The sequence below is a fragment of the Dendrobates tinctorius genome, unplaced genomic scaffold, assembly GCF_039654945.1.
Source record: "Dendrobates tinctorius isolate UK_male_01 unplaced genomic scaffold, ASM3965494v1 ptg000232l, whole genome shotgun sequence".
NCBI lineage: Eukaryota > Metazoa > Chordata > Amphibia > Anura > Dendrobatidae > Dendrobates > Dendrobates tinctorius.
Window position 1 is genome coordinate 6086018 of NW_027361899.1, and position 25568 is coordinate 6111585.

The 25568-nt window shown below is 44.9% G+C and overlaps 1 protein-coding gene across 1 annotated transcript in view; it reads left to right on the forward strand.

Annotated features, from left to right (window-relative positions):
- The window catches only part of DNAH8 (dynein axonemal heavy chain 8), a 418964-nt gene that overhangs the window by 370442 nt on the left and 22954 nt on the right, over window positions 1–25568 (forward strand). Inside the window, exons 81-89 of the mRNA XM_073556422.1 lie at window positions 8208–8326; window positions 9319–9521; window positions 12166–12239; window positions 13024–13176; window positions 13575–13730; window positions 16015–16131; window positions 16490–16591; window positions 20086–20246; window positions 20330–20486. Coding sequence (XP_073412523.1) covers window positions 8208–8326; window positions 9319–9521; window positions 12166–12239; window positions 13024–13176; window positions 13575–13730; window positions 16015–16131; window positions 16490–16591; window positions 20086–20246; window positions 20330–20486 — 1242 coding nt within the window. The remainder of the gene's footprint in view (window positions 1–8207; window positions 8327–9318; window positions 9522–12165; window positions 12240–13023; window positions 13177–13574; window positions 13731–16014; window positions 16132–16489; window positions 16592–20085; window positions 20247–20329; window positions 20487–25568) is intronic.

Consider the following 25568-nt stretch of genomic DNA (forward strand, 5'->3'; position numbering starts at 1 on the left):
ATTACTTTATTTTATGTGCACCATAACAATATAAAAACAAAATGAAACACAACCTTAACTTAAGGAAAGCCGAGGATTTAATATCTGACAGTCCGAGCTCTGGTCCTGGAAGAAATATGGCATTATTCAGAATTCCACACTGCGGATGAGTGCAAATTTACTTAAAACGTTTGCCCGGTGTTTTGCGAGAAGCGCTGGACATTCACAACCTCGCTCGATACAAAGGAAGTGAGCGGGGCTGCTCACGTCTAGTCAGAATGTGGCCGGATGTAGGCAAATCGCAAACTCTCTCTCGCCTCCAACGCCGGAAAATCCTGACAGCATGCGGTGCACATGCGATGAGGATTCGGGGCATTGATGGAATAACTGCAGACTTTTAGCAAAATACTGGACAACCCCTTAAATGTGAAATCCCTAATGCAGAGGTTACAATAAAATGCTGGAGAAACGACTTCCGGTTCCGGCGCCCGCATGTGAGGAGCAAGGGTCCAGCGCTCCCCAACCCCCTGCTAAAAGGCAGCATCTACACCGCAAACTTGATCCCCGGATTACCGGGAACGGGAGGGGAAGAAGCCCCGGTCCTGCTGCACCGCTGCATGGACAGATACGTCCTCAGGAACAGCGGTAAAGAGGCAGCTCAAAACCGAGGGGGAGAGACACGCGCGCCTTCCAAGATGGCGCCGGCGCCGACCTCAGCGGCGGCAACAGCTGCTGTAAAGCAGACGGTGAGGAGAGGGGAGCAGGGAGGAAGGAGAGACGGCAGGGCTGCGACACAAAAGTCTGGGGAATCCGCGATTGGGAAGCCCAGGGAGACCCAGGGCACCCCTAAGCCATATACTCTTCCTGACGCGATTTGTGCCCCTGCAACCCCCACTGCTATGGAGGACTGCGGTGCTTATGAGGAGCGGGACCCCCCTGGACCGCACATACCTGAGATGGACTATAAGAAGCTGGCAGGGGAGGTGGCAGGACATTTACTGCCTGAAATTACGTCAAAGCTGAGGGAATACATAGGAACGGCCTTGCATGACATGCAGAAGCAACTAGATGAAACCGCTGAGAAGGTGTCCGCAGTGGAGACACGTGTATCTACACTGGAAGACAATGTATATGATGATCAGACAACAATATCTAGATTATCTAAGGAAAACCTGATTTTGAGAGATAAAATTGATGATCTGGAAAACAGATCCAGACGGAGCAATATCCGGATTATAGGAATCTCTGAAAAATTCCCCATAAAGGACTTAAGAAATCTGTGCGAAAATATGATCCCCGAGGCTTTGGGGTTAGGGGCGGGGAAGATAATTGAGCGGGTACATCGCATTGGCCCCCAAAAGAACCCGTCCGAAATGGGTAACCAAATAAGACCTAGACAAATCATTACCAAGTACCTGAACTTTTCGGACAAAAATGATGTCATTCAGTCCTATAAAAGACTTAGACGACCCCTTGAAATCAGGGGGGAAAAAGTGCTCTTATTTGAAGACTTTTCTGCTGAAGTGACCAGGCAACGCAGAGCTTTCAGTGTGATATGCACAGAACTACACAAAAACAATGTGCGGTTCCAATTGAGATACCCGGCAACCCTCTACATTAGACATCAAGATGGCTCTTCACATTCATTCTACAATCCCAAAGAAGCAGAGAAGTTTCTCAAGACCTTGAGAGTCGATCACACAGAGGATGCAAGATCGCAGGGAAGCGCAAACAGTCCCAGAGAGCATCTAAAGAACTGGCCGACATACACGGAGGACAGAAGCCCGAATCTAGTATCGGATTCACCGAAGGCCCAGAGAACGTCCAAACAATCCGGGAAGGTTTGAAGAATGGTGTTTGGGTCGCTACTGAGGACAGATTGGGGTTTGACGTATAGTTGTTTTCTTCTCTTTCTGGGGTCTGATCACCTCTCGGACCGCCCGAGGGATTTGTATTCTATATGTCTGTTTATAACTGATCACGCAATAATGGGAGAGGGGAAAGGGGGGAGGGGAGCAAGGGAAGGAAAAGGTGCGGGGAAGAAGTGAAGTCAAAAATGGTATGCCAATCTGGACAAGGATCCTGGAGATGTTCTCCAGGCTCCTTAGGGGATAAAGGGGCAGGGAAAAGGTTAATTTTGGTTCAATTTGTTTGTGGGGGATATAACTGTATTTTTGATTTTGAAATTGGCTCACATGGACAGAGAAGTTTTGCTCGTATCCCAGTGTTGGGTGTTACTAAGTCAACTACAGTTGGCCCACTTAAAAAAAAAAAAAAAAAAAAATATATAATAAATAAGAATTTATGAGGATAGTTACCTGGAATGTAAGGGGCCTGAAGTCCCCACAGAAGCGGTTAATGATTCTCAGACATCTTAAACGTATTAAGCCAGATATAGCCCTATTACAAGAGACACATTTGGAATTGTCAGACTTTAAGAGGATGGAAAAATTGTGGGTGGGCAAAACATACGGGTCACCAGCTATTAATAATAAGGCAGGAGTACTACTGTTGATAGATAAAAATTTCCAACACCAGGTGGTGAACACTAAAACGGACTATGAGGGGAGGCTTCACTCGATTACCATAACGGCATCAGGCAGCACATACAAAATAATGAACGTGTATGCCCCCAATGAAAATAATAAAGCATACTATCATTTTCTAGAACAGGAGATACTGAAAGATCCCACACATGACCTGATAATCGGGGGGGATTTCAACTCGGTGGTAAATGTCTCAGAAGATAGAAAAAACGAATCACAGGGGACACCGGGGCTGAGAGGCCAAGATAAAGTAATTTCCCCAATGCTAAAAAACACGGGCCTGACTGACACTTGGAGATATCTGCACCCGCAGGATAGGGAATTCACTTTCTATTCACCTGCCAGAGACGCGTGGTCGAGGATAGATCATTTCTTGGTCTCCCCGTCTGTCCTTGGCAGGGTGTTGTCGTCTACAATACATGATCTGGTGATATCGGATCATGCGCCTGTGACAATAGAACTGGCAGATACGTTCCCTAGAGGAACAGACTATTTATGGAGATTTCCTAGATATCTACATGACAACGAAGATTTCGAATTAAAACTGAAGGAGTGGTGGGGAGAGATAAGAGAGGACAATAGGTCACACGAGACTAACTCACCCCTACTATGGGAAACAATTAAAGTAGTCATGAGGGGAAAAATAATTTCATACACGTCAGCTTTAAAAAGGAAAACACAGGAAAAGTACACAGAACTCACGAACAGGCTCAGACAGACTTATACCCTGTTTCAAAGTCACCCCAACAAAATAAATAAGGATAACTGGTTAATGGAGCAAAGAGAATTTAATACTTGGATGGCTAAGAGGGAACAATTATTTAAATCATCTCACGAGGCCAAATTCCATAGATTTGGAAATAAAGCAGGAAAACTGATGGCCTCTATGGTCAGGAATAGATTCTTTGCACAAGGCCCTTTTCATCTAAAAGACCAAAATGGTAACATACAAAATAAACCAAAAGAAATAGCCAATATTCTGGGAAAATACTATAAGAACCTTTATATGGATAAGACGGATCGGAGATTTCCGACGACCACATTACTCGATCAACCAGATATCCCGAAGTTGTCAGATGAACAAAAACAACTCTTAAATACACCCATCACACAAGAAGAAATTAAACAGACAATTAGGAACTTGGGGAATGGGAAAGCCCCGGGCCCTGATGGCTATTCGGGAGAATTTTTTAAGATTTTACAGGATGAAGCATCCCCTGTTTTAGCAAAAAATTTTAACAGGATACTAGAAGGGAAGCCCATGACGAGGTCCAGCAAATTAGCATATATCAAAGTTTTACCAAAACCAGGAAAGGATCCCCTGTCGCCGGGATCCTATCGTCCCATTTCCTTAATAAACGTAGATAATAAAATTATGTCTAAAATTCTGGCTGATAGACTGGCAGAAATATTACCAAACCTAATATCGGAATCACAGGCGGGTTTTGTTAAGGGTAGGTCGGCAACGAGTAACTTGAGAAAAGTCATGTTGGTCTTGGACAGGGTAAACCTTAATCCCACTCCAAGTGAAAAACCAGCATTACTAACAATCGATGCTGAGAAAGCATTTGATAATGTCAGGTGGGAATGGCTTTTCAGGGTGTTGGCAAGAATGGGTTTTGATGGATCCTTCCTGTCCTACATCACAGAGTTATATTCAGGGCCGGAGGCCCAGATCTACACTCCGGGTTTCCTCTCGGACAGGTTCCCATTGTCCAGGGGGACAAGGCAGGGGTGTCCTTTGTCGCCTCTGCTATTCAATATAGCTCTGGAACCTTTGGTGAGAGAGTTGTCTGACCCGCAGCGGTTTCCTGGCATTCAGATCGGTGGGGAGGCAGTGCTTGCTACTTTTTTTGCCGATGATATTTTGCTTTTCCTTAGAGATCCCTTTGCGCAGGTGGAATCGGCTATAGAAACGATAAATACATATGGGGATTATGCGGGCTTTAAAATTAACAAGGTTAAATCCGAACTGCTTCCCCTGGGAAGGTGGGACGAGACGAATAGACAGAAATTAAATAGAGCTCAATTGGGGGTGGGTATGGCGAAATCTTATATTAAATACTTAGGCATTAAAATAGGGGGAGAGCCATCTTCTATATACAAATTAAACTACCCTCCATTAATAACAAATATAGTAAATGATCTAGTAAAGTGGAAAGATCTGCCATTAAATTTGACAGGGAGAATACAACTTATTAAAATGATGAGTACTTCGAAACTAATGTACCACCTTCAAACAATCCCACTCCTGCTGAAACACAAGGATGTAAAAGCATTGACTTCTGCGTTCTCCAAATTTATTTGGAGGAACAAAAAACCACGCATAAGTCTTAAAAAGATGATGAATCCAAAGACGGAAGGGGGCTTAAACTTATCATGTATTAGAAATTATAATATAGCGTGTCTGACAAGGTACTTTTTAAACTGGTTGCATGGTGAGAGTAAATATTCGGCCTATGTCATAGAGAAGGAATATGCCCAACCTTGGGATCTTAGGTCCTTGTTGCATGCAAGATTAAAGATGCTTCCAACCAAAATCAAAAATTCTTTGATATTCCGGGATACTATTGCCACCTGGAAGACGGTGAGAAAAAAATATAAACTTTCGTTCCGAATATCTAAATACCTCCCAATGTGGAACAACATAGAGTTTTTACCGGGAGTAGAGAATAAACTGTTTAAGGAATGGAGAGATAGGGGTATACAGGAGATAGCTCATCTGGTTCATCCTACAGAGAACAGATGGCTAAGACAAACCGAAATAATAGAAAAATTTGATCTCCAAAAATTTCAAACGTTACAATTTGAACAGATTAGGTATCATATCATGTCCCACTTAGTAGACACGCAGGCGGAGTTCACATGCAACGAGTTCGATAAAATGGTTGATGCAGCAAAAATTTTTTCGTCTATTACATTGTTGTATAACACGATGAGAGGGGTGCTCTTAGATAGTCATCCAGATACCTTTTATAAAAAATGGGAATCGCAGCTGGAGGACAGGGCTATTGGAGACAAAATAAGGAAGGGGTGGACTAAAGCTAGACAGTCCCTTATTAATGAGAGTTGGAGAGAAACTCAATTCAAAATAATACATAGGGCAATATACGCCTTCCAGTTTCCAAGGAGTTCTGATAAGCCAGATAGACTCACGCAGTGTCCCAAGTGTAATGTCCCATTTACTGACTTACTCCATGGCCTACTGACTTGCAAACACGTGGCGGACATGTGGGGTGCGGTTAGAAAATATATAAAGAACATATGGGATTGGGGTGATGAAATCCCGAGAGATTTGATCTTATTTCATTATTGGGAGAAGTCCCCCGTTGCTCATGAAGGGGGGGGGGGGCCCCCGGAAGTCGTCCATATAATCATAATGCTCATGAAAAAAATATTACTAACAAACTGGCTGCAAAAAGACATGCCCACCATAAAAGAACTCTCGGGTCGCCTGAAACATGTAATGCTAATGGAAAGGTTGGAAGCAGAGAAGAGGAAGTCTTGCGAAACATCTAGATTTTTTACAAAGTGGAGGCATTATATTGTGGAACACTGTAACAAGGAGGAAATTCAACGCATAGTTATTCCTTTCAGGGACACAACATGGTACCACAAAGAATCTTTGGGGGGAACACTGGGAAGATTAAAGCTGAACTGAAGTAAATGATTTCTGTGAGCCAATGAAAGTCAATTATGGAGAGTCATGGGGCCTGTGAGCGGGTAGGCTTTCCACAAAGCATGGGAGGAAAAGGTTATAGGGTGTTGGGGGGGGGGGGGAAAGATTGTTGGGGAGGGAAGAGGATAGCAGAGTCAAAGATGTTCTTTAAATATGTAATCTTAAAGAAGAAGTAGACGCCATCGACTTTTGGACAAACTGCTACTAGAGATACATGCTCTTGATTAGAGCTGAGATATTGCGTCTCTCTGAATAATGCAAATTTGTAACATGATATGTATTTGTATGGCTTTTTCTTTCTGTCCTTTCTTTTATTGTTAACAAAGAAAATTTTCTAATAAAAATAGAGTTTAAAAAAAAAAAATGCTGGAGAAACAGCGCACATTTACTAGTCCTGTCCAATGGACCGTGGAAGAGGATGAAGCTGAATTATCAGTGACTTTCTCCATGTGACAGATCAGAAGTTGGATGCTTCCTCTTACGCCCGATGCTCCATGAGTCTGTGCACTAAGCCTGTAGTGTATGTTGGGAGCTTTTCCTGACATACACTGACACATTACCATAGACCCCTATTCACCAGGCGGAGGCCAAAAGTGTCTTCTGTCCTCCGTCTGGCCGCTTTGTGACAGAAAGAAGGGGAAAACCATAAAGTGTAGGGACAATGGGTCCCTATGGTGAAGAGAGGACATCCATCCTGAGTGTCTGCACCCAACACTGGGCACAAGCGTAATGTGTACCTGGCTTTACTTACTCCAACTCTTAGGCCCCAATTCATTTAAAAGTTTTAGGCAGAATTCTCTGGCGCTTTTCCATCAGTCCCGGACAGCCCAGGCAACTTTTTGAAAAGTTGGAGGAGCTCAGCCAGGAGGGGGCGGCGGAAAAAAAAAATCACAAATTATGCCATAAAAGATTGTAAATTACAGCAGACGTATTCTACTGCCCCTGACTCCAGTTCATTACTTCCAATGGCAGCTGTAAGATGCACCAAATTCATTAAGAGGTACAAAGCTCATATTAAATGTGGCACATCGTATTCCTGCATACTTCATGAAGTCCGGCATGCCAAGCTCTAGATGAATCAGGACCTTCGTTTTCTTGCTTTACACTAGTAGATTAAGGCTGGTTTCACACTTGCGTTTTTTAGCGCTGCGCCTCGTGCGCTATCATGCGCATGCACATTGCTCACCTATCTTTAATATGGCGGGCGCATGGTATAGCGCTTGTACGAGTTCATGTGCGTTTGTGCGCTGCATTTTTTCCAGGTGTGCATCCAGGCGCGCCAGACACAACATGTTGCATTTTTCTATGCGCCCAACTGCTGCCAAAAAACGCATGCGCACGTTAGCGCACGGAATGTGCAAAAAAACAACATTACAGTCTATGGGATCGCACGCGTGCGCTAGTACATGCGCACGCATGCGTTTAGAATTACATGCGTTTTTAGAGTTAACATGGCGACAAACTGGTTAAATCGCATGCGCAAAAAAACAGCAAACGCATGCAAAACGCTTAATGCGTTTTCTGCATGCGTTTGGAAAGCGCACGAGGCGCAGCACAAAAAAACGCTAGTGTGAAACTAGCCTAAGACGTAAAATAATTTGTCCCTAAACATCGGCGCAGGTCAATAATAAATCTAGTGACGCCTCTTCAGAGGAACCCAATCTCCCCGGCCTCCTGCACACATGCTCTTCGCTGACTGCTTTCTGGCCGCACACAGTATGGAGGAGAAGGCTCTTTCACTCACGCATTTGTTTTGACATCATGAACACTTTTTGCAATGATCTGACAACTTTCCATACTTGCGTTCCCCACATTGCAGGTCTTCTCTAAGGAGATGGATTGAGGTCTGGCCATTAATGAGCAGCTTGGTGCAGCGTGTCTGTGAATAATGGAGTTCTGGGCCATACGAGCATCTATGGTTACAAATCTTCATAGTGTATCTACCTGGGTCCTCTATTAGGACGGCATTGTGACCCCTTATAAATCCCACCGTGTAATTACAGGTGACCCGGAATGAAAGGGGCTGGAGGAATTGGTTTGACCGTGAAGCCCCTGAAGATGAAATTATTCCTAATGGCTACAGCAGCTCCCTGGATAGTTTCCATAGACTCTTACTAGTCAGGTACGGACGCCTCTGTTACCCCCTACGTTCATTTTATTACCATTTGCGGCAGAGTTTTGCCCGTCAGCTCTGTACTGACGACATAGGCCAGACCACAGTGGTGAACCGCCAGCTCGCTCAGCCGCTGCCGTATCATCGCTGCTCCTTAATCACTTCATTTGCAGCGAGATGTCTATGAACACGCTCAATTTTGCATGTGACATGGCTGTCTCCCTGCAGCGTGGACGTGTCCTGTGGAAGCACAAACACCGATAAGGTAGTAAAGGGGTCTTCCAGAATACAATGGTGATCAGATATGCACTGGACAGGCCATAACTTTTAGACCAGTGTGGCACAAGAAGCACAAGTGATCGTCCCGTCTGATGTTCAGAGTCTGAGCTCAGCGCTGCGGCAGTCGGTGGTCTTTACTCCCATAGATACTTTTTTCCCAGACACGGTTGTGCATCTACGAGAGCATTCTGACCATCAGTGGGGTTCCGGCAGTGAGACTAGCACTGATCTAAGTAATTTTACCTCTTTAATATACCCCTTTAAGTCATGTGGATTTCATAGAGCCGAGCACCTGCTCCAGGCCCTATTCTAGCTAGAGTGGGGGGCTACTGGGAAGGCTTTGTGAGACCCCGTATTGCTTGGTCTCATACATCTGAAGGCCTCCGTGTAATACATTTCTAGCTACATCCGGACCAGCAGCAATCAGCTGAGGGGCGGTCGGCTTTACACCCGGGACGCCTCAGCAGCTCTGCTGTAATTCTAGTTTTCAGTCTCTAGACACAGACATGAATATTTTCTTTTACTGACAGGAAATAAAGATAATACAAATGGTGAACAATTGATTACATCAGATGCGATGAGTTTTATAAGCAATAATACAGGGTGACGTGACATGCGGAAGCACCGGTCAAGTATCACTTAGAGAACGTGTGCCACAAAACATCATCAATCCTAGTGCCGTCCTCTTACTGTGCTGTCATCTATTCTCATCCACATAACAGGTCCTGCTGTCCTGACCGCACTCTGCCTGAGGCTCGGAAATACATCAGAAATTCATTAAATGCAAAGTACACAGAACCCGTCATTCTTGACCTTGTCAGGACCTGGGAAGAAAGCGATACTCGCACTCCACTCATCTGCCTGCTTTCTAGGGGCACGGACCCCACTAGTCAAATTGATGAACTTGCCAAGAACCTGAGACTTGGTAAGATCTGCATGGATGGAGCTGCTGATAGTGGGTGTAATAGAAGAGGTGAGGTGATCAAGTCATACACGGTATATAAGAGAGCCAAGAAGAGGTATACGGGTCATACAGGGTATATAGGAGAGCCGAGAAGAGGTATACATGTCATATACGGTATATAGGAGAGCTGAGAAGAAGTATACGGGTCATATATGATATATAGGAGAGCCAATAAGAGATACACAGGTCATAAACAGTATATAGTAAAGCCGAGAAGAGGTATACATGTCATGTACGGTATATACGAGAACCGAGAAGAGGTATACATGTCATACACGGTATATAGGAGAGCTGAAAAGAAGTATACGGGTCATATACGGTATATAGGAGAGCCGAGAAGAGGTATACGGGTCATACACGGTATATAGGAGAGTCGAGAAGAGGTATATGGGTCATACACGGTATATAGGAGAGCTGAGAAAAGGTATACATGTCATGTACGGTATATAGGAGAGAAGAGGTATACATGTCATGTACGGTATATAGGAGAGCCGAGAAGAGGTATACGGGTCATACACAGTATATAGGAGAGCTGAGAAGTATATGGGTCATATACGGTATATAAGAGAGCCGAGAAGAGGTTTACGGGTCATACACGGTATATAGGAGAGTCGACAAGAGGTATACGGGTCATACATGGTATATAGGAGAGCTGAGAAGAGGTATACATATCATATGAGGTATACATGTCATTCACGGTATATAGGAGAGCTGACAAGAAGTATACGGATCATACACGGTATATAGGAGAGCCAATCGGAGATACACAGGTCATACACAGTATATAGTAGAGCCAAGAAGAGGTTTACGGGTCACATGCGGTATATTGGAGAGCCGAGAAGAGGTATACATGTCATACATGGTAGCACGGTATATTGGAGAGCTGAGAAGAAGTATACGGGTCATACACGGTATATAGGAGAGCCGAGAACAGGTATAAGGGTCATACACTGTATATAGGAGAGTCGAGAAGATGTATACGGGTCATACATGGTATATAAGAGAGCTGAGAAGATGGGTACGGGTCATACACGGTATATATGAGAGTCGAGAAGAGGTATACGGGTCATACATGGTATATAGGAGAGCTGAGAAGAGGTATACGGGTCATACACGGTATATAGGAGAGCTGAGAAGAGGTATACGGGTCATACATGGTATATAGGAGAGCCGAGAACAGGTATACATGTCATATACGGTATATAGGAGAGCCAAGAAGAGGTATACATGTCATACACGGTATATAGGAGAGCTGAGAAGAAGTTTACGGGTCATACACAGTATATAGGAGAGCCGAGAAGAGGTATATGGGTCACACAAGGTATATAGGAGAATCGAGAAGAGGTATACGGGTTATACACGGTATATATAGGAGAGCCAAAAAGTTATACAGGTTACGCGGTATATAGAATCATAGAATGTTAGTTACACGTTTGGTAGAATAGAATGATCATGGTTTGAGAATCTAAATGCAGAAGGTCTCAGCGGTTGGCTTTGCAGATGCCTTCCTAGTCCTTCTGACTCTTGGACCCAGTGGCAACCTTTCCCTGGAACTAGTTGACACATCTGGACTAGGTGTTTATAGACTTTGTGTCTGCTTCTGGCAATCGCCGGTGATACTTCCATTTTCCCCTGTTGAGGCTTGGCGCTATAGCAGTCAGCTATCCTCCTCTTTGGTGTTTGGAGGACGTCTATGTTACCTCTCCGAGTCTACTGAAGATAAGTGTTCCCCTTGTTCGTCTCTCCCAGCTTTCTTTAGTAGTGGGGATCGACTAGTGTTCCCATTCTTCCCTAAGCAGAGCTTACTGCAAGAGTCAGGCAGGGATTAGGTTCCTGCTTGGTGATAGGTGCAGAACCTATATACTGGACGTTTATGGCAGACAGGGTGACGCTAGATCTGTTAGGGGTCCCCACTCCCCCCTTACCTAGGGCTCCCTTCCCCTCATCCCTTCGGGTTGCACTTAGTCTTCCCACACTGTACGTGACAGCACCTGGAATGGAGGGGTCCGGTTACCATAGATTATGTCCCCCACACACTATAATCCCGGGAGTAGGACCATTGTGACGTTCCTTCGTGAAGGCCTCTAGCACAGCGGTGAATTGTGCAATCGGTAGAATCTTCCTCAGACGACCATTAATAGCCTTAGTGACAGCAACCGAGGCCGGAGGTGCCGGGATTTCTGCTCGAGGCTCATTCTCCAGACTGGAGAAATTCAGAGGCTTGGATTTGCAGATCAGTGACGTCTCCATCCTGGGATTTCCAGAATTCCACCACTTCGCTTTCTTGCTCTTGTAGTTTCAATGTTGAGAAGAGTTGAATGTTGAAAAGTTGCAACAAATACATTAGAATTTTAGTAGAAAAGGTAAAAATCGATTCATGTGCAGCAGAAACAATATGCGATATTTTAGGACAGAGATTTTACACAATGTACAATTCATCCAAGGCTAGAGGACAGGAGAGCAATATGAGGCTATTAACAGCGTCTGCTTTATTAACCCTTTATACTCGCAGATGATGTTTCTCCACTGTCTGTAACATATTTCTTACCTTCCTCTCTGTGCTCCATATTATCACATGTATTAACCACTGTCTGCTCTAATAAAGGATGCAAGGCCATATCAATGGGACCAGGACAAGCCGTCCACGCACGCAGAGCCCTACAGATGTCCATGCAACAGGTGAGCCCGTAAGACATTACATCAACCCTGACAATCAGCACAAGTACACTGTGCGGATGTAGCAGAGCCGAGACGATCAAATAAGACATCTCATCAGCAGCTACAGGTACTCCTGATGACCAAGTCAGCTCTGCTTCAGCGAGGCCTCTCCAAGCTCTCGTAGTGGAAGTGATTGGACACTGGAACCTAAACAGAAGGAGTTCTCTATGAAATGAATTGACGTGCGTTTAGAGACATGACACAGATGAGGACATCTGATCTGTAATAGGATTGTCTCCACATATTGCAGACCCTACAGTATAACTCATATGAAGGAGCCGGTATAATTACGTTATAGGCAATAGATGACAAACGTACCATATGGATAAAACGGATATACACAATCAAAACCCTTCCATGTCTCTAATGGTAAAATGCACCTCAGCTGCAGTCATTGTGCAGGGTAACACATCGCTCCATTGTCAGGCATTTCATGCTGAGGAGGGGCTGACTGTAGGGTGAGTGAATGCATATTCCCTACCATTAGCTCCTACAGATTATGGGTGCACTACAGGGGTTAGGACCCAGACTGACAGCTGTGGAGATCTATGAAGCTGTCAGTTTGGGTCAGAACTTTAATTTGTAGTATATGTGCTGGAGGCTCGTAGTACTGTTGCATTATTACATGGTCATCGTTCCTTTAATACGCTGGCCCAGATCAATGTCTCACTTGTCACGTAGTCATGTCCAGTGTCTTGGGATATCAGCCAGTCCTTCTTATAGATGCTTTTCACCTGTGACCCAGGGAGGATGGATTCTGCTCCAAAATTGTCACCTGGATTTGGATTTTATGAATGAATTGCTGGAAACCATAGAAACTACAGCAGCCGTTCACAAGACTTTCAGGGTGTGGATGACGACAGAACCGCATAGACAGTTCCCCATAACTCTACTACAGGTACAGACTGTTACTGACTAGTGCTCTCCCTGGGGGGCACAAAATGCCAAATGTGAGGAGATGGAAATGCAGGATAAAGATGTCTGCTATTCTCTGTGTACATATAAACTGTAACATGTATCAGTAATGAAATGTTGGAGATTTGCCCAATTTCAGGTAGAAGCGGACAGAGAGGTGCTGCCGGGAACAGGAGGTCACTCGCTACGTAAAAGAATCAGACTGTGAAGAGTGACAAATCCGACTACACAAGACTTTGTAGTCTGTTACCATGGAGACAAATTGGTCACTCACAAACTTTGTATTCTAGATAACTTGCCAAGTTGTTTTTTTTTTTTTTAATTTTTGATGCCTCAGAGGAACAAGAGTGATACACTAACAATGTGACTTTCTTTATCCAGGCATCTATCAAATTCACCAATGAATCCCCCCGGGGCATGCGTGCTGGCCTGAAGAGGACATATAGTGGGATCAAGCAGAATTTACTGGATGGCTGCAGACACCCCATGTGGAAGCCATTGCTGTACAGTCTGGCATTTCTACACTCAGCCGTGCAGGTGATGTCACATCTGTACATGGAAATCAGTGTACACGTGCCATGTACAGGTGCTTCTCACAAAATTAGAATATCAACAAAAAGTTAATTTATTTCAGTTCATCAATAAAAAAAAGTGACTCTCCTGTATTCTACAGACTCATTACACACAGAGTGATCTATGTCATGTGTTTATTTCTGGTAATGTTGATGATTATGGCTTACAGCCAATGAGAACCCAAATGTCATTATCTCAGGAAATTAGAATACTTTATAACACCAGCTTGAAAAAAATTATTTTAAAATCCGAAATGTTGTCCTACTGAAATGTGTGTTCAGTAAATGCACTCAATACTTGATCTGGCTCCTTTTGCATCAATTCCTGCATCAATGCGGCATGGCATGGAGGCGTTCAGCCTGTGGCACTGCTGAGGGGTTATGGAAGCCCAGGTTGCTTTGATAAGCAGCCTTCAGCTCGTCTGCATTGTTGGGTCCGGTGTCTCTCATCTTCCTCTTGACAATACTCCATAGATTCTCTATGGGGTTAAGGTCAGACGAGTTTGATGATATTCTAATTTAGTGAGAGGCACCTGTACTAACTTAACACGATATATACTGACAGCAATGACAGAGCTATGTCTGATATATTGTTGAAGATGGCAGAATGAACATATGAGAATTTGCTGTAGATATTGGTGAGGCACATGGTGGTAACATACATGCACCAGGAGGGATAAGAGGAGTGAATATACAGATAAACACTGTATATACTTATATACAGCATGTGATAGAAATGTCTAATAATGCATCATGAGACAGCGGATCCCTCCATATACACCAGGTATGACATGTACGATCTAACACAGGGTTCCCCAACTCCAGTCCTCATGGCCCACCAACAGGTCATGTTTTCAGGATTCCCTTAGTATTGCTCAGGTGATCATTGCTTCACCTGTGCAATACAAAGGAAATCCTGAAAACATGACCTGTTGGTGGGCCTTGAGGACTGGAGTTGGGGAACCCTGATCTAACACAATCCCATTCCTGCACCATTCCTGACCACAAACGAGACCGTGAGCCAAAAGTACAAAAAGTAAGGAAGAAGCAACAGCCGAAACACAACCGACCACAGTATTACATTATTCCAGGGTTCCCCAATTCCAGTCCTCAAGGCCCACCAACAGATCATGTTTTCAGGATTTCCTTTATATTGCACAGGTGATGCAATTATCACCTGAGCAATACTATGGAAATCCTGAAAACATGATCTGTTGGTGAGTCTTGAGGACTGGAGTTGGGGAACCCTGTATTATTCCAATCCACATCATATTCCCAGAACCACGGGATAAATGATGAGTGTCTGATTGCTAGAACTCCCTCCACAACAGCCCCCCAGCTCATGTAAACAGGCGTCCTGTGTCCCCCATGTGAATGAGACAGCAGTCGAAAATGTGTGCTACAATGTCAGCCTGTGGGGCAGTGACGGCTGACAACAGGGCTCGGCTGTTTCCATCAGTCCTGAATGGTGATACCCGAGTACAGGGCTCTTGTAAAACTCTCTGCATGCCCCTTTTAGGCCATTTGTACACAATGTCTTTTAAACTCAGGATAGTGAGATTTTCCAGCAGAAGACGCTCTAGGAAACTCTGAAGTTTTTTTTCCTAGAGTTTCTTTTGTGTTTGGGCTGTTTCCTAAGCGTTTTTCCTCTAGTTTTGGTTGTCCGCAGTTTTTTTAGGTTTTTCCTGTGGTTTTTGTGAATTACTTTTTACTGTTGTATTCTGGTTGTTTTGTTTACTTCATAGGATAATGAAAAAACAAAAACAATGGCAAACTAGTCGTTATTAGGGCGCATTTTGACCTTTCACATTGACTTGCTTGTTGAGAGCGTCTTTGGAGCAGAAAGCCCCAGAAGAATACTTTTTTTTTTTTTTTTTTATTGAGAAAGTTTTTCTTTGCAGTTTTCTGTAAATAGTTTTCTTTCCGTGTTTTATTTGAGCGCTTTTTAGACAATAAGCAGTTAATCCTTTGTTTGACCCAAAAATCTCAAAAAGACACTCAGGCAACTTCCCGGTATCATTTTAGCCTTCCCATTGACTTCCAGTGTATTCCCATTGACTGAATTATTTCTTAAATATCTTTCTGACGTGAAAAAAAAAATCTCTGATTTTCTTAGCTTTTTATGTAGAGTTTTGACTCTATAGAGGGACTTCTTGTTATTGTTGGTGATGATTTGGATTCTTTCTTGGGGTAAATGAAGCTGTAAATATAAACTCGCGTTTCCCATTGAGATCGTTTTCCTTTGGCAGGAGAGGCGCAGATACTCCACCCTGGGCTGGAATATTCCTTATGAGTTCAGCTCTGCAGACTTCTCGGCGAGCGTTCAGTTCGTGCAGAATCATCTGGATGAGTGCGGCGTCAGGAAAGTAAGTCTGTCCTCGTGCCACGGTTGTGACGACGCGTGTGATACAATGTGTTCTGCTCCGCTGCAGAGTCCGCAGTGCTGCACGCCTAATGCTGCTGATCCGTCCATGGAGATTCATGGTGACAATGAGCCTGGTCCATGTTCATATGAGATGGAGTATGGCCTGACCTGTTAACCATACAGACATGTGGCCTCTATTGGATGTGATACTTTATTTTGTGCTGTGGTGGGTTGATCACTGGTGGGCCTCTCTGACTCCCTCTGTACATTACATGTATTGGATCTTTTGTGAGCAGCAGATGCATTAGTGTCTATCTCTGTCTACCGATCGTCTGATGATTCTTGCCCTTCACCTGTAGGGGGTGTCCTGGAGCACCATGAGGTACATTATTGGAAAAGTGCAATACGGAGGAAGTATCACCGACCAGCAAGATAAACGTCTCCTCAGCTGTATGGCAAAGGTAAATGGAGATTAATAGATATGCGATACATTCGCACGGTGGCTCAATGGTTAGCACTGCAGCTTTGCATCGCTGGAGTCCTGTGTTCAAATCCCACCAAGGACAACATCTGCCAGGAATTTGTATGTTCTCCCCATGTTTCGTGGTTTTCACACCAAAGGCTGATAGGGAATGTAGATTGTGAGCCCCGATAGGGACAGTGTTGATGTCTGGGGAGTTAATGGTGTTATATAAGTGAGTGAAATACATAAATACATCTAGTGATAGACTTATATCTTATAAATACATTGTACAGTGCAGCGGTAGCACACTTATGCAGTGAGGAGGCAGTGACCCACAAATTTCAAACACAAAGTCTCTTTAATGTGTTACTTCACAGCATTAAAGTACAATTCACGTCTAAAGTTTGTGTCAGACTGTATTACATTTTTGATATATGCCTTAATTAAAAGTACTTGATTAAAAAAAAAAGTCCAATTCACACAAGTGCATATAATATTCAGTGTCCATTTCATAGCACTACATAGTACATTGCTTTAGATTGCAGTCCCTAAACACGCTGGACCTCCCTTTGTCCAGTAACCGTGGGCGACTGCAGCGCCGTATTAAATGTCCGTATCCACAGCTTTACTCGTTTAGTTTGCAATCACTGCACACTCCAGTCCTCCTCTGACCAGTTACCGCGGGTGACCGCACTGCTGTGTCAATGTCTTATTACTCACACAGCCGTAAACAGTTCTTGATATCCTCTGGATCGCAGCTGAGCACCATAATTTGCAGCCGTTAAACACACTAGTCCTCCTTCGGGCGCAAGACATCCACCTCCGGTTCACTTCTGGGCATAGGACATCCACCTCCAAAACCAGTTACTGTGGACGGCTGCACCGCTGTTTACGCTGCAGGTGCCAGGTCTATTAGCTCTGCTCTGTCCTGTGTTGCCGCACACAGGCCGTGCTCTGCACAGTAACAAGCACCAACTCACTCTGGCCCTGACACACCCATACCCTTTCCTGCAGGGCTTTTAACAAAAGAACCTGTGGCCTTTAGCCACCTGAAAAACCTGGGCCTGGAGTGAAACGGACTGCACAACTACTATCCAACGGTCTGTTTCACAACACAACATCCTAGAGCAGGTTTTCCCTTCATCTGCCTCGGACACTAGCATGTCCAAGACTAACACTTATTTTTGTTATTTTTAGTCTGCATTGCAGTCACAACTACGCCCGTGACTGCCATGCACTCCTATGGCCTTCATACACCTCCGTGCACAACCTGGGGAGAACACACAGTGACCCCTACCTGTGACATCAGTCACTGCTTCATCATTGCAATCATAGCTACTCCTGCGACTGCAATGCCCCGTCATGGCCTTAATACACCTCCGTGCGCACCCCGAGGAGAACAAACAGTGACCCCTACCTGTGACACAGGTCACTGCCTCACAATTGTTAGCTATGTAATAGAGATCAAATTGATTGATGTGAGACAGACGGATGATGGATACGAAATATCGGCCTGTACATAACACATATAATAATACATACATTACTGGTAATTATCCCCTCTGTAATGTTGATAATCACTGTTTAGTCTCGTCATTCCTCCCGTGTCATCCGGGTGTACAGATAACATTCATCATTCATGTATCCATAGAAACAGAAGTTTTTTTGTTTAGGGGCAATTAGTACCACTAAAATAGAAGCTTGTGAGCTCCCTCCACCCCCGACAGTTCAGTCCCCTGACCCACAAGAGAAATTCTCTTGTACATGGAGACTTTCCAAAGTTTTTTTTCAACAACCATCTTCAGTGACCAAAAGTTTCTTTCCTGACAGACGATCATGTACTTGTGCCTGTGTGTTTATGGATCTTTGTCACTCACCAGGTATTTAATGATATGTTTGGGGGTCTCTGTCACTCACCTGACACGTACCTGATATATCTAGGGGTCTGTGACACTCGTTGGACATGTACCTGTTATATCCAGGAGGTCTGTGTCTCTCACCAGACACGTACCTGTATATCTGGGGGTCTCTGTCACTCACCTGACACGTACCTGTTCTATCTGGGGGTCTATGTCACTCGTTGGACACATACCTGTTATATCCAGAAGGTCTGTGTCTCTCACCAGACACGTATCTGTATATCTGTGGGCCTCTGTCACTCACCTGACACGTACCTGTTATATCTGGGGGTCTGTTATGATTGGGTCACCGAGGAGGAAAACAAGACCAAGCTAAGCTACAGAAAACCAGAGAGGTTGGTAACTAAGCGGGGACCCTGATCCTATCCACACAACTAGCAGTAGCCGTGGAACGTGCCTATGATGATTCTAGACGCCTCGACACAGCCGGAGAACTAAATAAGCCTAAAGCAAGAAAAGGGGAAATCTAAACTGCCCCAGAGCAGACCCCAAAGGAAGAGACAGCCCCCAAACATATATTGTCGGTGAGACAAGATGAAAACACAAACACAGGCAGGAAAATAGGCTGATCAAACGATGGGGCCCACACTAACTAGAAAGGACAAGAAAGGAAAGACACTGTCTGCAATCACGCAAAAAACCCTGTAAAAATGTCCAACACTTCTGATAGCAAAAACTCTGAAGTCACTAGACTTCTCCCACTATATCAGCACTCTGGCATATTCTGAAAGCAGACGAAAAAGAGGTCAATCTAGTAAGGGACAAAAAACAAACTGACACAAACAGTAACGTAAGGATGGAAATTCAGCACAGCCCCAGCCGGGCTGGCTGACCACACAAAACTGAATAGACAAAACCAAATCAAATGTGAACAATAGCAAAGAACACTTCGCTTGAGCATGCAGGGACTGAACTGGAAACTAAGACCTCAGGAGGCAGGAAAAATCACCAGCAGGGATAGAGGGAGTCGGCTGTCTTAAATCCAGTCAGAGACTCCAGATGTCCAATCGTCGTCCTCATTATCAGGTGGCAGGCCTCTGTCAATTAGATCAGCTCTATTACCTCCTGTAACCACCAGAGGGAGCCCGGAAAGAGAACTCGCGACTCCTCTGTCAATACAACCAGCTCCACTACCTTCACTAACAACCAGAGGCAGGCCAGAAAGTGAATTCACAACAGGGGTCTATATCACTCGATGGACATGTACACATGTACCTGTTATATCCAGGGGGTCTGTGTCTCTTGCCGGACACGTATCTGTATATCTGGGGGACTTTCTCCCACCGGACATGTACCTGTTAAATCTGAGGGTCTATCTCACTCATTGGACATGTACTTGTTATCCAGGAGGTCTGTGTCCCTCACTGGACACGTACCTGCATATCTGGTGGACTGTCTCCCACCGGACACATTACATGGGTTTGTTTATTCCTCCCATATCTAAAGGAGAAGTAAGAGGTCAGTGGTCCCTTATGTTTCTCCATTAATGTCTATGGGAGTCACAGTAACTTCTGAGCTTTCTGCATTATATCCTGTGTAATATAAATGCTTGTCTTACGTTATTGTCCTTTAGGCCTGGTTCAGTGAGAAGATCTTTGATCCCATCTTCTGTTTCTACACGGGATATAAGATCCCTCACTGTAAGACCGTGCAGCAATTCCTGAACCACATCCAGTTTCTTCCGGCGGCTGACTCCCCACTAGTGTTCGGCCTGCACCCCAATGCTGATATTACGTAAGGACCCCGTCTGTAAATAGTCCCACTCTCCGTGAATGGAGCAAGTCACCCCTTGCTTATAATCAGTACATATATTACAGGTATCAGAGTAATACAGTCGCTACCATCCTAAACACCATAATCCGCTTTCAGCCCCAGGAAACCCAGGAGGAAGCGGGCGAAACACGAGAAGCTGTTGTATGTCGAATAGCTGAAGATATGCTGGAGAAGCTTCCCCCGGACTACAATTCTCATGAGGTGCACTACTATATTACCCCTCACTTCTCCCAGAAATATTTAATTTCTTCTGTTTAAGGTTCATATGACCTGCTGCCTGCACGGGTGGGGTGTGGACGTATCCCAGTCCCATGGTGGGGGTGCAGCAGTCTATTCCACATTGCAGGAATTGTTACATAGCCTGTATTCACACACTAAACCTTTTTCCTACTCAGTCAATTTTCATTTTAGTTCTTTTATTTTTTTCTGTCCTTCAAAAAGTTATAACTTTTCTATTTAAATTGACGCCATGCACTTTACCATGCAATGTACTGAAGAATGGGGAAACAAAATCCAAGTTACGGTAGTTGAAATAGTGAAAAAAAGCACAATTTCGCAGTTTTTTTGGTGTGTTTTTTGGCATTTATTGATTCTACAGGAATCTCCAGGTCAAGTATGATTACATCAGCACATAAAAAACAATTCAGAACCTTTTAAGAAAATATTTAGTTTCTGTTACTCTTTTCTGAGACCCATATGGCTATGTGCACACGTTGCGGATTCTGCTGCGTTTCCACAGCGGTTTTGGCCCTGCGGAAACGCAGCAGTTCCGCTGACCATGTACAGTACAATGAAACCCTATGGGGTTTCAAAAACGCTGTGCTGACGGTGCGGATTTTTCCACGCGGTTTTGCTGCAGTTTACAAACCGCAGCATGTCAATTGTTTGTGCGGATTCCGCAGCGGTTTCATACCTTTACCATAGTAGACGTGTGAAACCGCAGGGAAAAACCGCAGACCAAACCGCAGGAAAACCGCAGGTCACTTTACCTGTGGTTTTACCTGCATTTCCGCGCCGAAAAACCCGCAGTGGAATCCGCAACTTGTGCACATAGCCTTTTCTAACAATGGCGCTGTGTGAGAGTTTGCATGTCGAGCTTTAGAATTTATTGGTACTAGTTGGTCAACATGTTTTTTACACTTTTTTTCGTTTATTGAACTCAAAACAAGAAAAGGATGTAATGTACAGCATACATATTTGCTCGTGGTTATGAACATTATACAGAGCATAAACACTCTTATTAATATACGAGTAATACATACATAATCCCCCAAGCATATACAAAGAACAACGGCCTATATATTATAAACATGTAAATCAATTGTATATCACAGGCCTCTATCATGTCGCTTAGATAATGCAGATCGATTATAAATTCCTAAACTAGACTACAACTATATCAACTATTTACCAATTCGCTCCTTCACCATAGTGTCTCACATGCAATGTCTCCATCCTACAATGTAAGATGAGAAGAATTCCATTTCTCCCAGATCTTTTCAGATTTACCCGGGCATCCCCTATTCTGATACAATGTGCGCTCGTATGGAACAATCGTATTTACTAGATCAATCCAGGTTTTGAGAGAGGGACATGAATTGCCCATGCACCGTAGTTCCAATACTTTCCGTGCCATGAACAGCGTTTCACATAGAAATATCCCAACATGGTGACCCCAAATCTCCTCCTTCCACTCCCCAAACAAGTAGACCAGTGGCTCAAGAGGGACAGGAGCTTGCACCAGTGATGACAAGAATAGCGTCACCTCTTTCCAGTACTGTAGGACAGTGGGACATTGCCATATCATGTGGACAAAGTGTGCATCTGGTGCATGACAACGCAAGCATTTTGATGATTGGAATCGACCCATCTTAAAAAGTCGTATCGGAGTCAAATATTATTGGTTTATTATATAGAGCTGTATCATTCTATTAATAATATATGGTGATACTCTGATCGGGGACTCCAGGATCTCTTCCCACTCCTCTCTCTGCGTATTAGGGATGAGTCTTTCCAACTTCCCTTTAACTGAGCTTATGGCAGACTCTGCTCCCACCGACAACATGTACGTATATAAAGAGGAGATAAGGCCCTGGGGACCCTGTGAATTAAGTATTCCTATCAATGGTAGGGATGAAATGGCACGGCCCACACCCACACACCTTATGTGTGACTGAAGAGCAGATCTTAGTTGTAGATAACGGAAAAATTGAGATCTCGGGACACCACATTTAGCCTGTACCTGCTCAAAAGACATTAAAGTCCCATGATCGTACAAGTCTCCTATCAGGTAGACATGATGTTGAATCCAAAAGTCAGTGGACGGGTGATTTAGTAATATCGGAAAATAGGCGTTTTTCCATAGGGGCATTTCAGCTATGATATCCCGAAATCCAATCACTTTTTTAATCTGCCTCCATAGTAATCGTGCCAGACTGAGCAGGGGCAGTAGACAAGGGACACCAGGCTTCTCCAACTCCAAGAAACCCAGTGGGCAATCAGTTCCTGCAGCGTGAAGCAAGTGACTTTCAGAATTAGGGAGATCATTACCCGGCATCCATTCACTGAGAGCCTTAGCCTGTCCAGCCAAATAATATAGAAAGAAATATGGTAGCGCCGCCCCGCCTTCCTTTTTAGGCCTCTGTAGAGTGGACAATTTAAGTTTGGGTCTGGTTTTCCCCCATATAAAAGATGTGGCCTGGGAATTAAGATTCACAAAAAAGGACTTAGGTACCATTACAGCACTGTGCTGAAGGGAATAGCTAAGTTTGGGAAGTAATATCATTTTAATCAGGTTGATGCGTCCAGCCACAGACAGCGGTAATTTGCTCCATGTTGCTAATTTAACTCTAACCAGTTCCAGCAATGGGTAGATATTAAGTTGTAAGTCGAGCGTGCTGTTATGGGATATATGAACACTAGGCCTGAGGGTTAGTGAAGGGTTAAGGTTTAGTGCTTTTGTTTGTTTGTGTTTGTGGGGAAGGTGTGGGGTGGAGCTATGGGGCTTATGGTGCAATGTGAGTTGGCAGGGAGTGGTCAGTTGTGGGATGGATATATAGGGCAGAACTGTGGGGGGATGGTCATTCCTTACCTTGCAGACGTCCGGAATCGTCAGCCCCTCACATCTGGGACTTCAGCCTGAATCTTTGGATCCAGATGATGGAATACCTCGTGGCACAGATGAAGAGGATGATGGAGCAGCGCGGCCAGCAGTGGATGAAGGAACAGCTGCAGCGATGGTCCGGTGATGGCGACGGCGGAGAAGATGGGACCCCTCTGCCTCCGAAGCGGCAGCGATGATCACGGCCTCCTGAGCACCTCAGCACGGAGTTAAGTTTGCAGCGGAGGATGAGCCCCATTGGCAGAAGACATCGCGGGGCCGGAGCCAGAAGTCGAGAAGCAGGCAGCAAGACAGCGGGGCGGTGAGTGACGTGGCCGGCCTCCCCTCCATTTCGGATCGCGGCACACAGTGGTGACGCGCACGTCGCGGCCACGTTACCCGGCGTGGTCACCTGACCCGGCGCGGTCATCGGCATCGGTGGACGGCGGTGACATGACGCGGCAAGGAGCCCGGTGGCGAGGTGGTATGTGACGTCACCGGCCTCATTTCCTTTCTCGCGGCGCTGGGGGGAAGCGGGCGGTGGCACGGTCATGTGGCCACCCTTCAGCAGCCAAGGGCCACAGGTCATGTGGACCGGCGTCGCGTTCCCCCGGCGTTGGGTGCCAGATTCAGGAGGTGTTGCGCCGACCTCCCCCCCCCCCCCCCCCTGTTTGAGGCTCCGAGCCGGTGACTTTTTGCCAAGCGTTCCCGGACGGACAGTCGGTCTGGGCGCTGGCGCTGCGGCCCAGGAGGGCTGCAGTCGGCGTAGATCCATGGAGAAGATCGCAGTTGCGGTGCTCGACGCGGAGGACACGTGACGGCTGTTCCGTGGGGTTCCGCGGAGTCAGCCTAGTAAGTAAGGCTCACTTAAACCTTTATTAATGTCTAGATTATATTGGTTGGGAAGGGTGTTCCTACGTATGGTTTCGCACTAGGGTAGTAGTTGGTTTGTCACGGGTTTCGGAACGATGCACGGCTGGAGAAAGAGCCTCAAGGGGCATAAATTGGGACTTCTCCCAATTTATATATAAACCCGAATATTTACTGATTCTGTCTATGGTGGCAATCACTTGAGGCAAAGTTTCCTCCGCCTCATCCATTAATATCACCATACAGTCATGGCCAAAAGTATTGACACCCCTGCAATTCTGTCCGATAATACTCAGTTTCTTCCTGAAAATGATTGCAAACACAAATTCTTTGGTATTATTATCTTCATTTAATTTGTCTTAAATGAAAAAACACAAAAGAGAATGAAGCAAAAAGCAAAACATTGATCATTTCACACAAAACTCCAAAAATGGGCCAGACAAAAGTATTGGCACCCTCAGCCTAATACTTGGTTGCACAACCTTTAGCCAAAATAACTGCGACCAACCGCTTCCGGTAACAATCAATGAGTTTCTTACAATGCTCTGCTGGAATTTTAGACCATTCTTCATTGGCAAACTGCTCCAGGTCCCTGATATTTGAAGGGTGCCTTCTCCAAACTGCCATTTTTAGATCTCTCCACAGGTGTTCTATGGGATTCAGGTCGGGACTCATTGCTGGCCACCTTAGAAGTCTCCAGTGCTTTCTCTCAAACCATTTTCTGGTGCTTTTTGAAGTGTGTTTTGGGTCATTGTCCTGCTGGAAGACCCATGACCTCTGAGGGAGACACAGCTTTCTCACACTGGGCCCCACATTATGCTGCAAAATGTGTTGAAGTCTTCAGACTTCATAATGCCATGCACACGGTCAAGCAGTCCAGTGCCAAAGGCAGCAAAGCAACCCCAAAACATCAGGGAACCTCCGCCATGTTTGACTGTAGGGACCGTGTTCTTTTCTTTGAATGCCTCTTTTTTTTTCCTGTAAACTCTATGTTGATGCCTTTGCCCAAAAAGCTCTACTTTTGTCTCCTCTGACCAGAGAACATTGTTCCAAAACATTTTAGGCTTTTTCAGGTAAGTTTTGGCAAACTCCAGCCTGGCTTTTTTATGTCTCGGGTAAGAAGTGGGGTCTTCCTGGGTCTCCTACCATACAGTCCCTTTTCATTCAGACGTCGACGGATAGTATGGGTTGACACTGTTGTACCCTTGGACTGCAGGGCAGCTTGAACTTGTTTGGATGTTAGTCGAGGTTCTTTATCCAACATCCGCACAATCTTGCGTTGAAATCTCTTGTCAATTTTTCTTTTCCGTCCA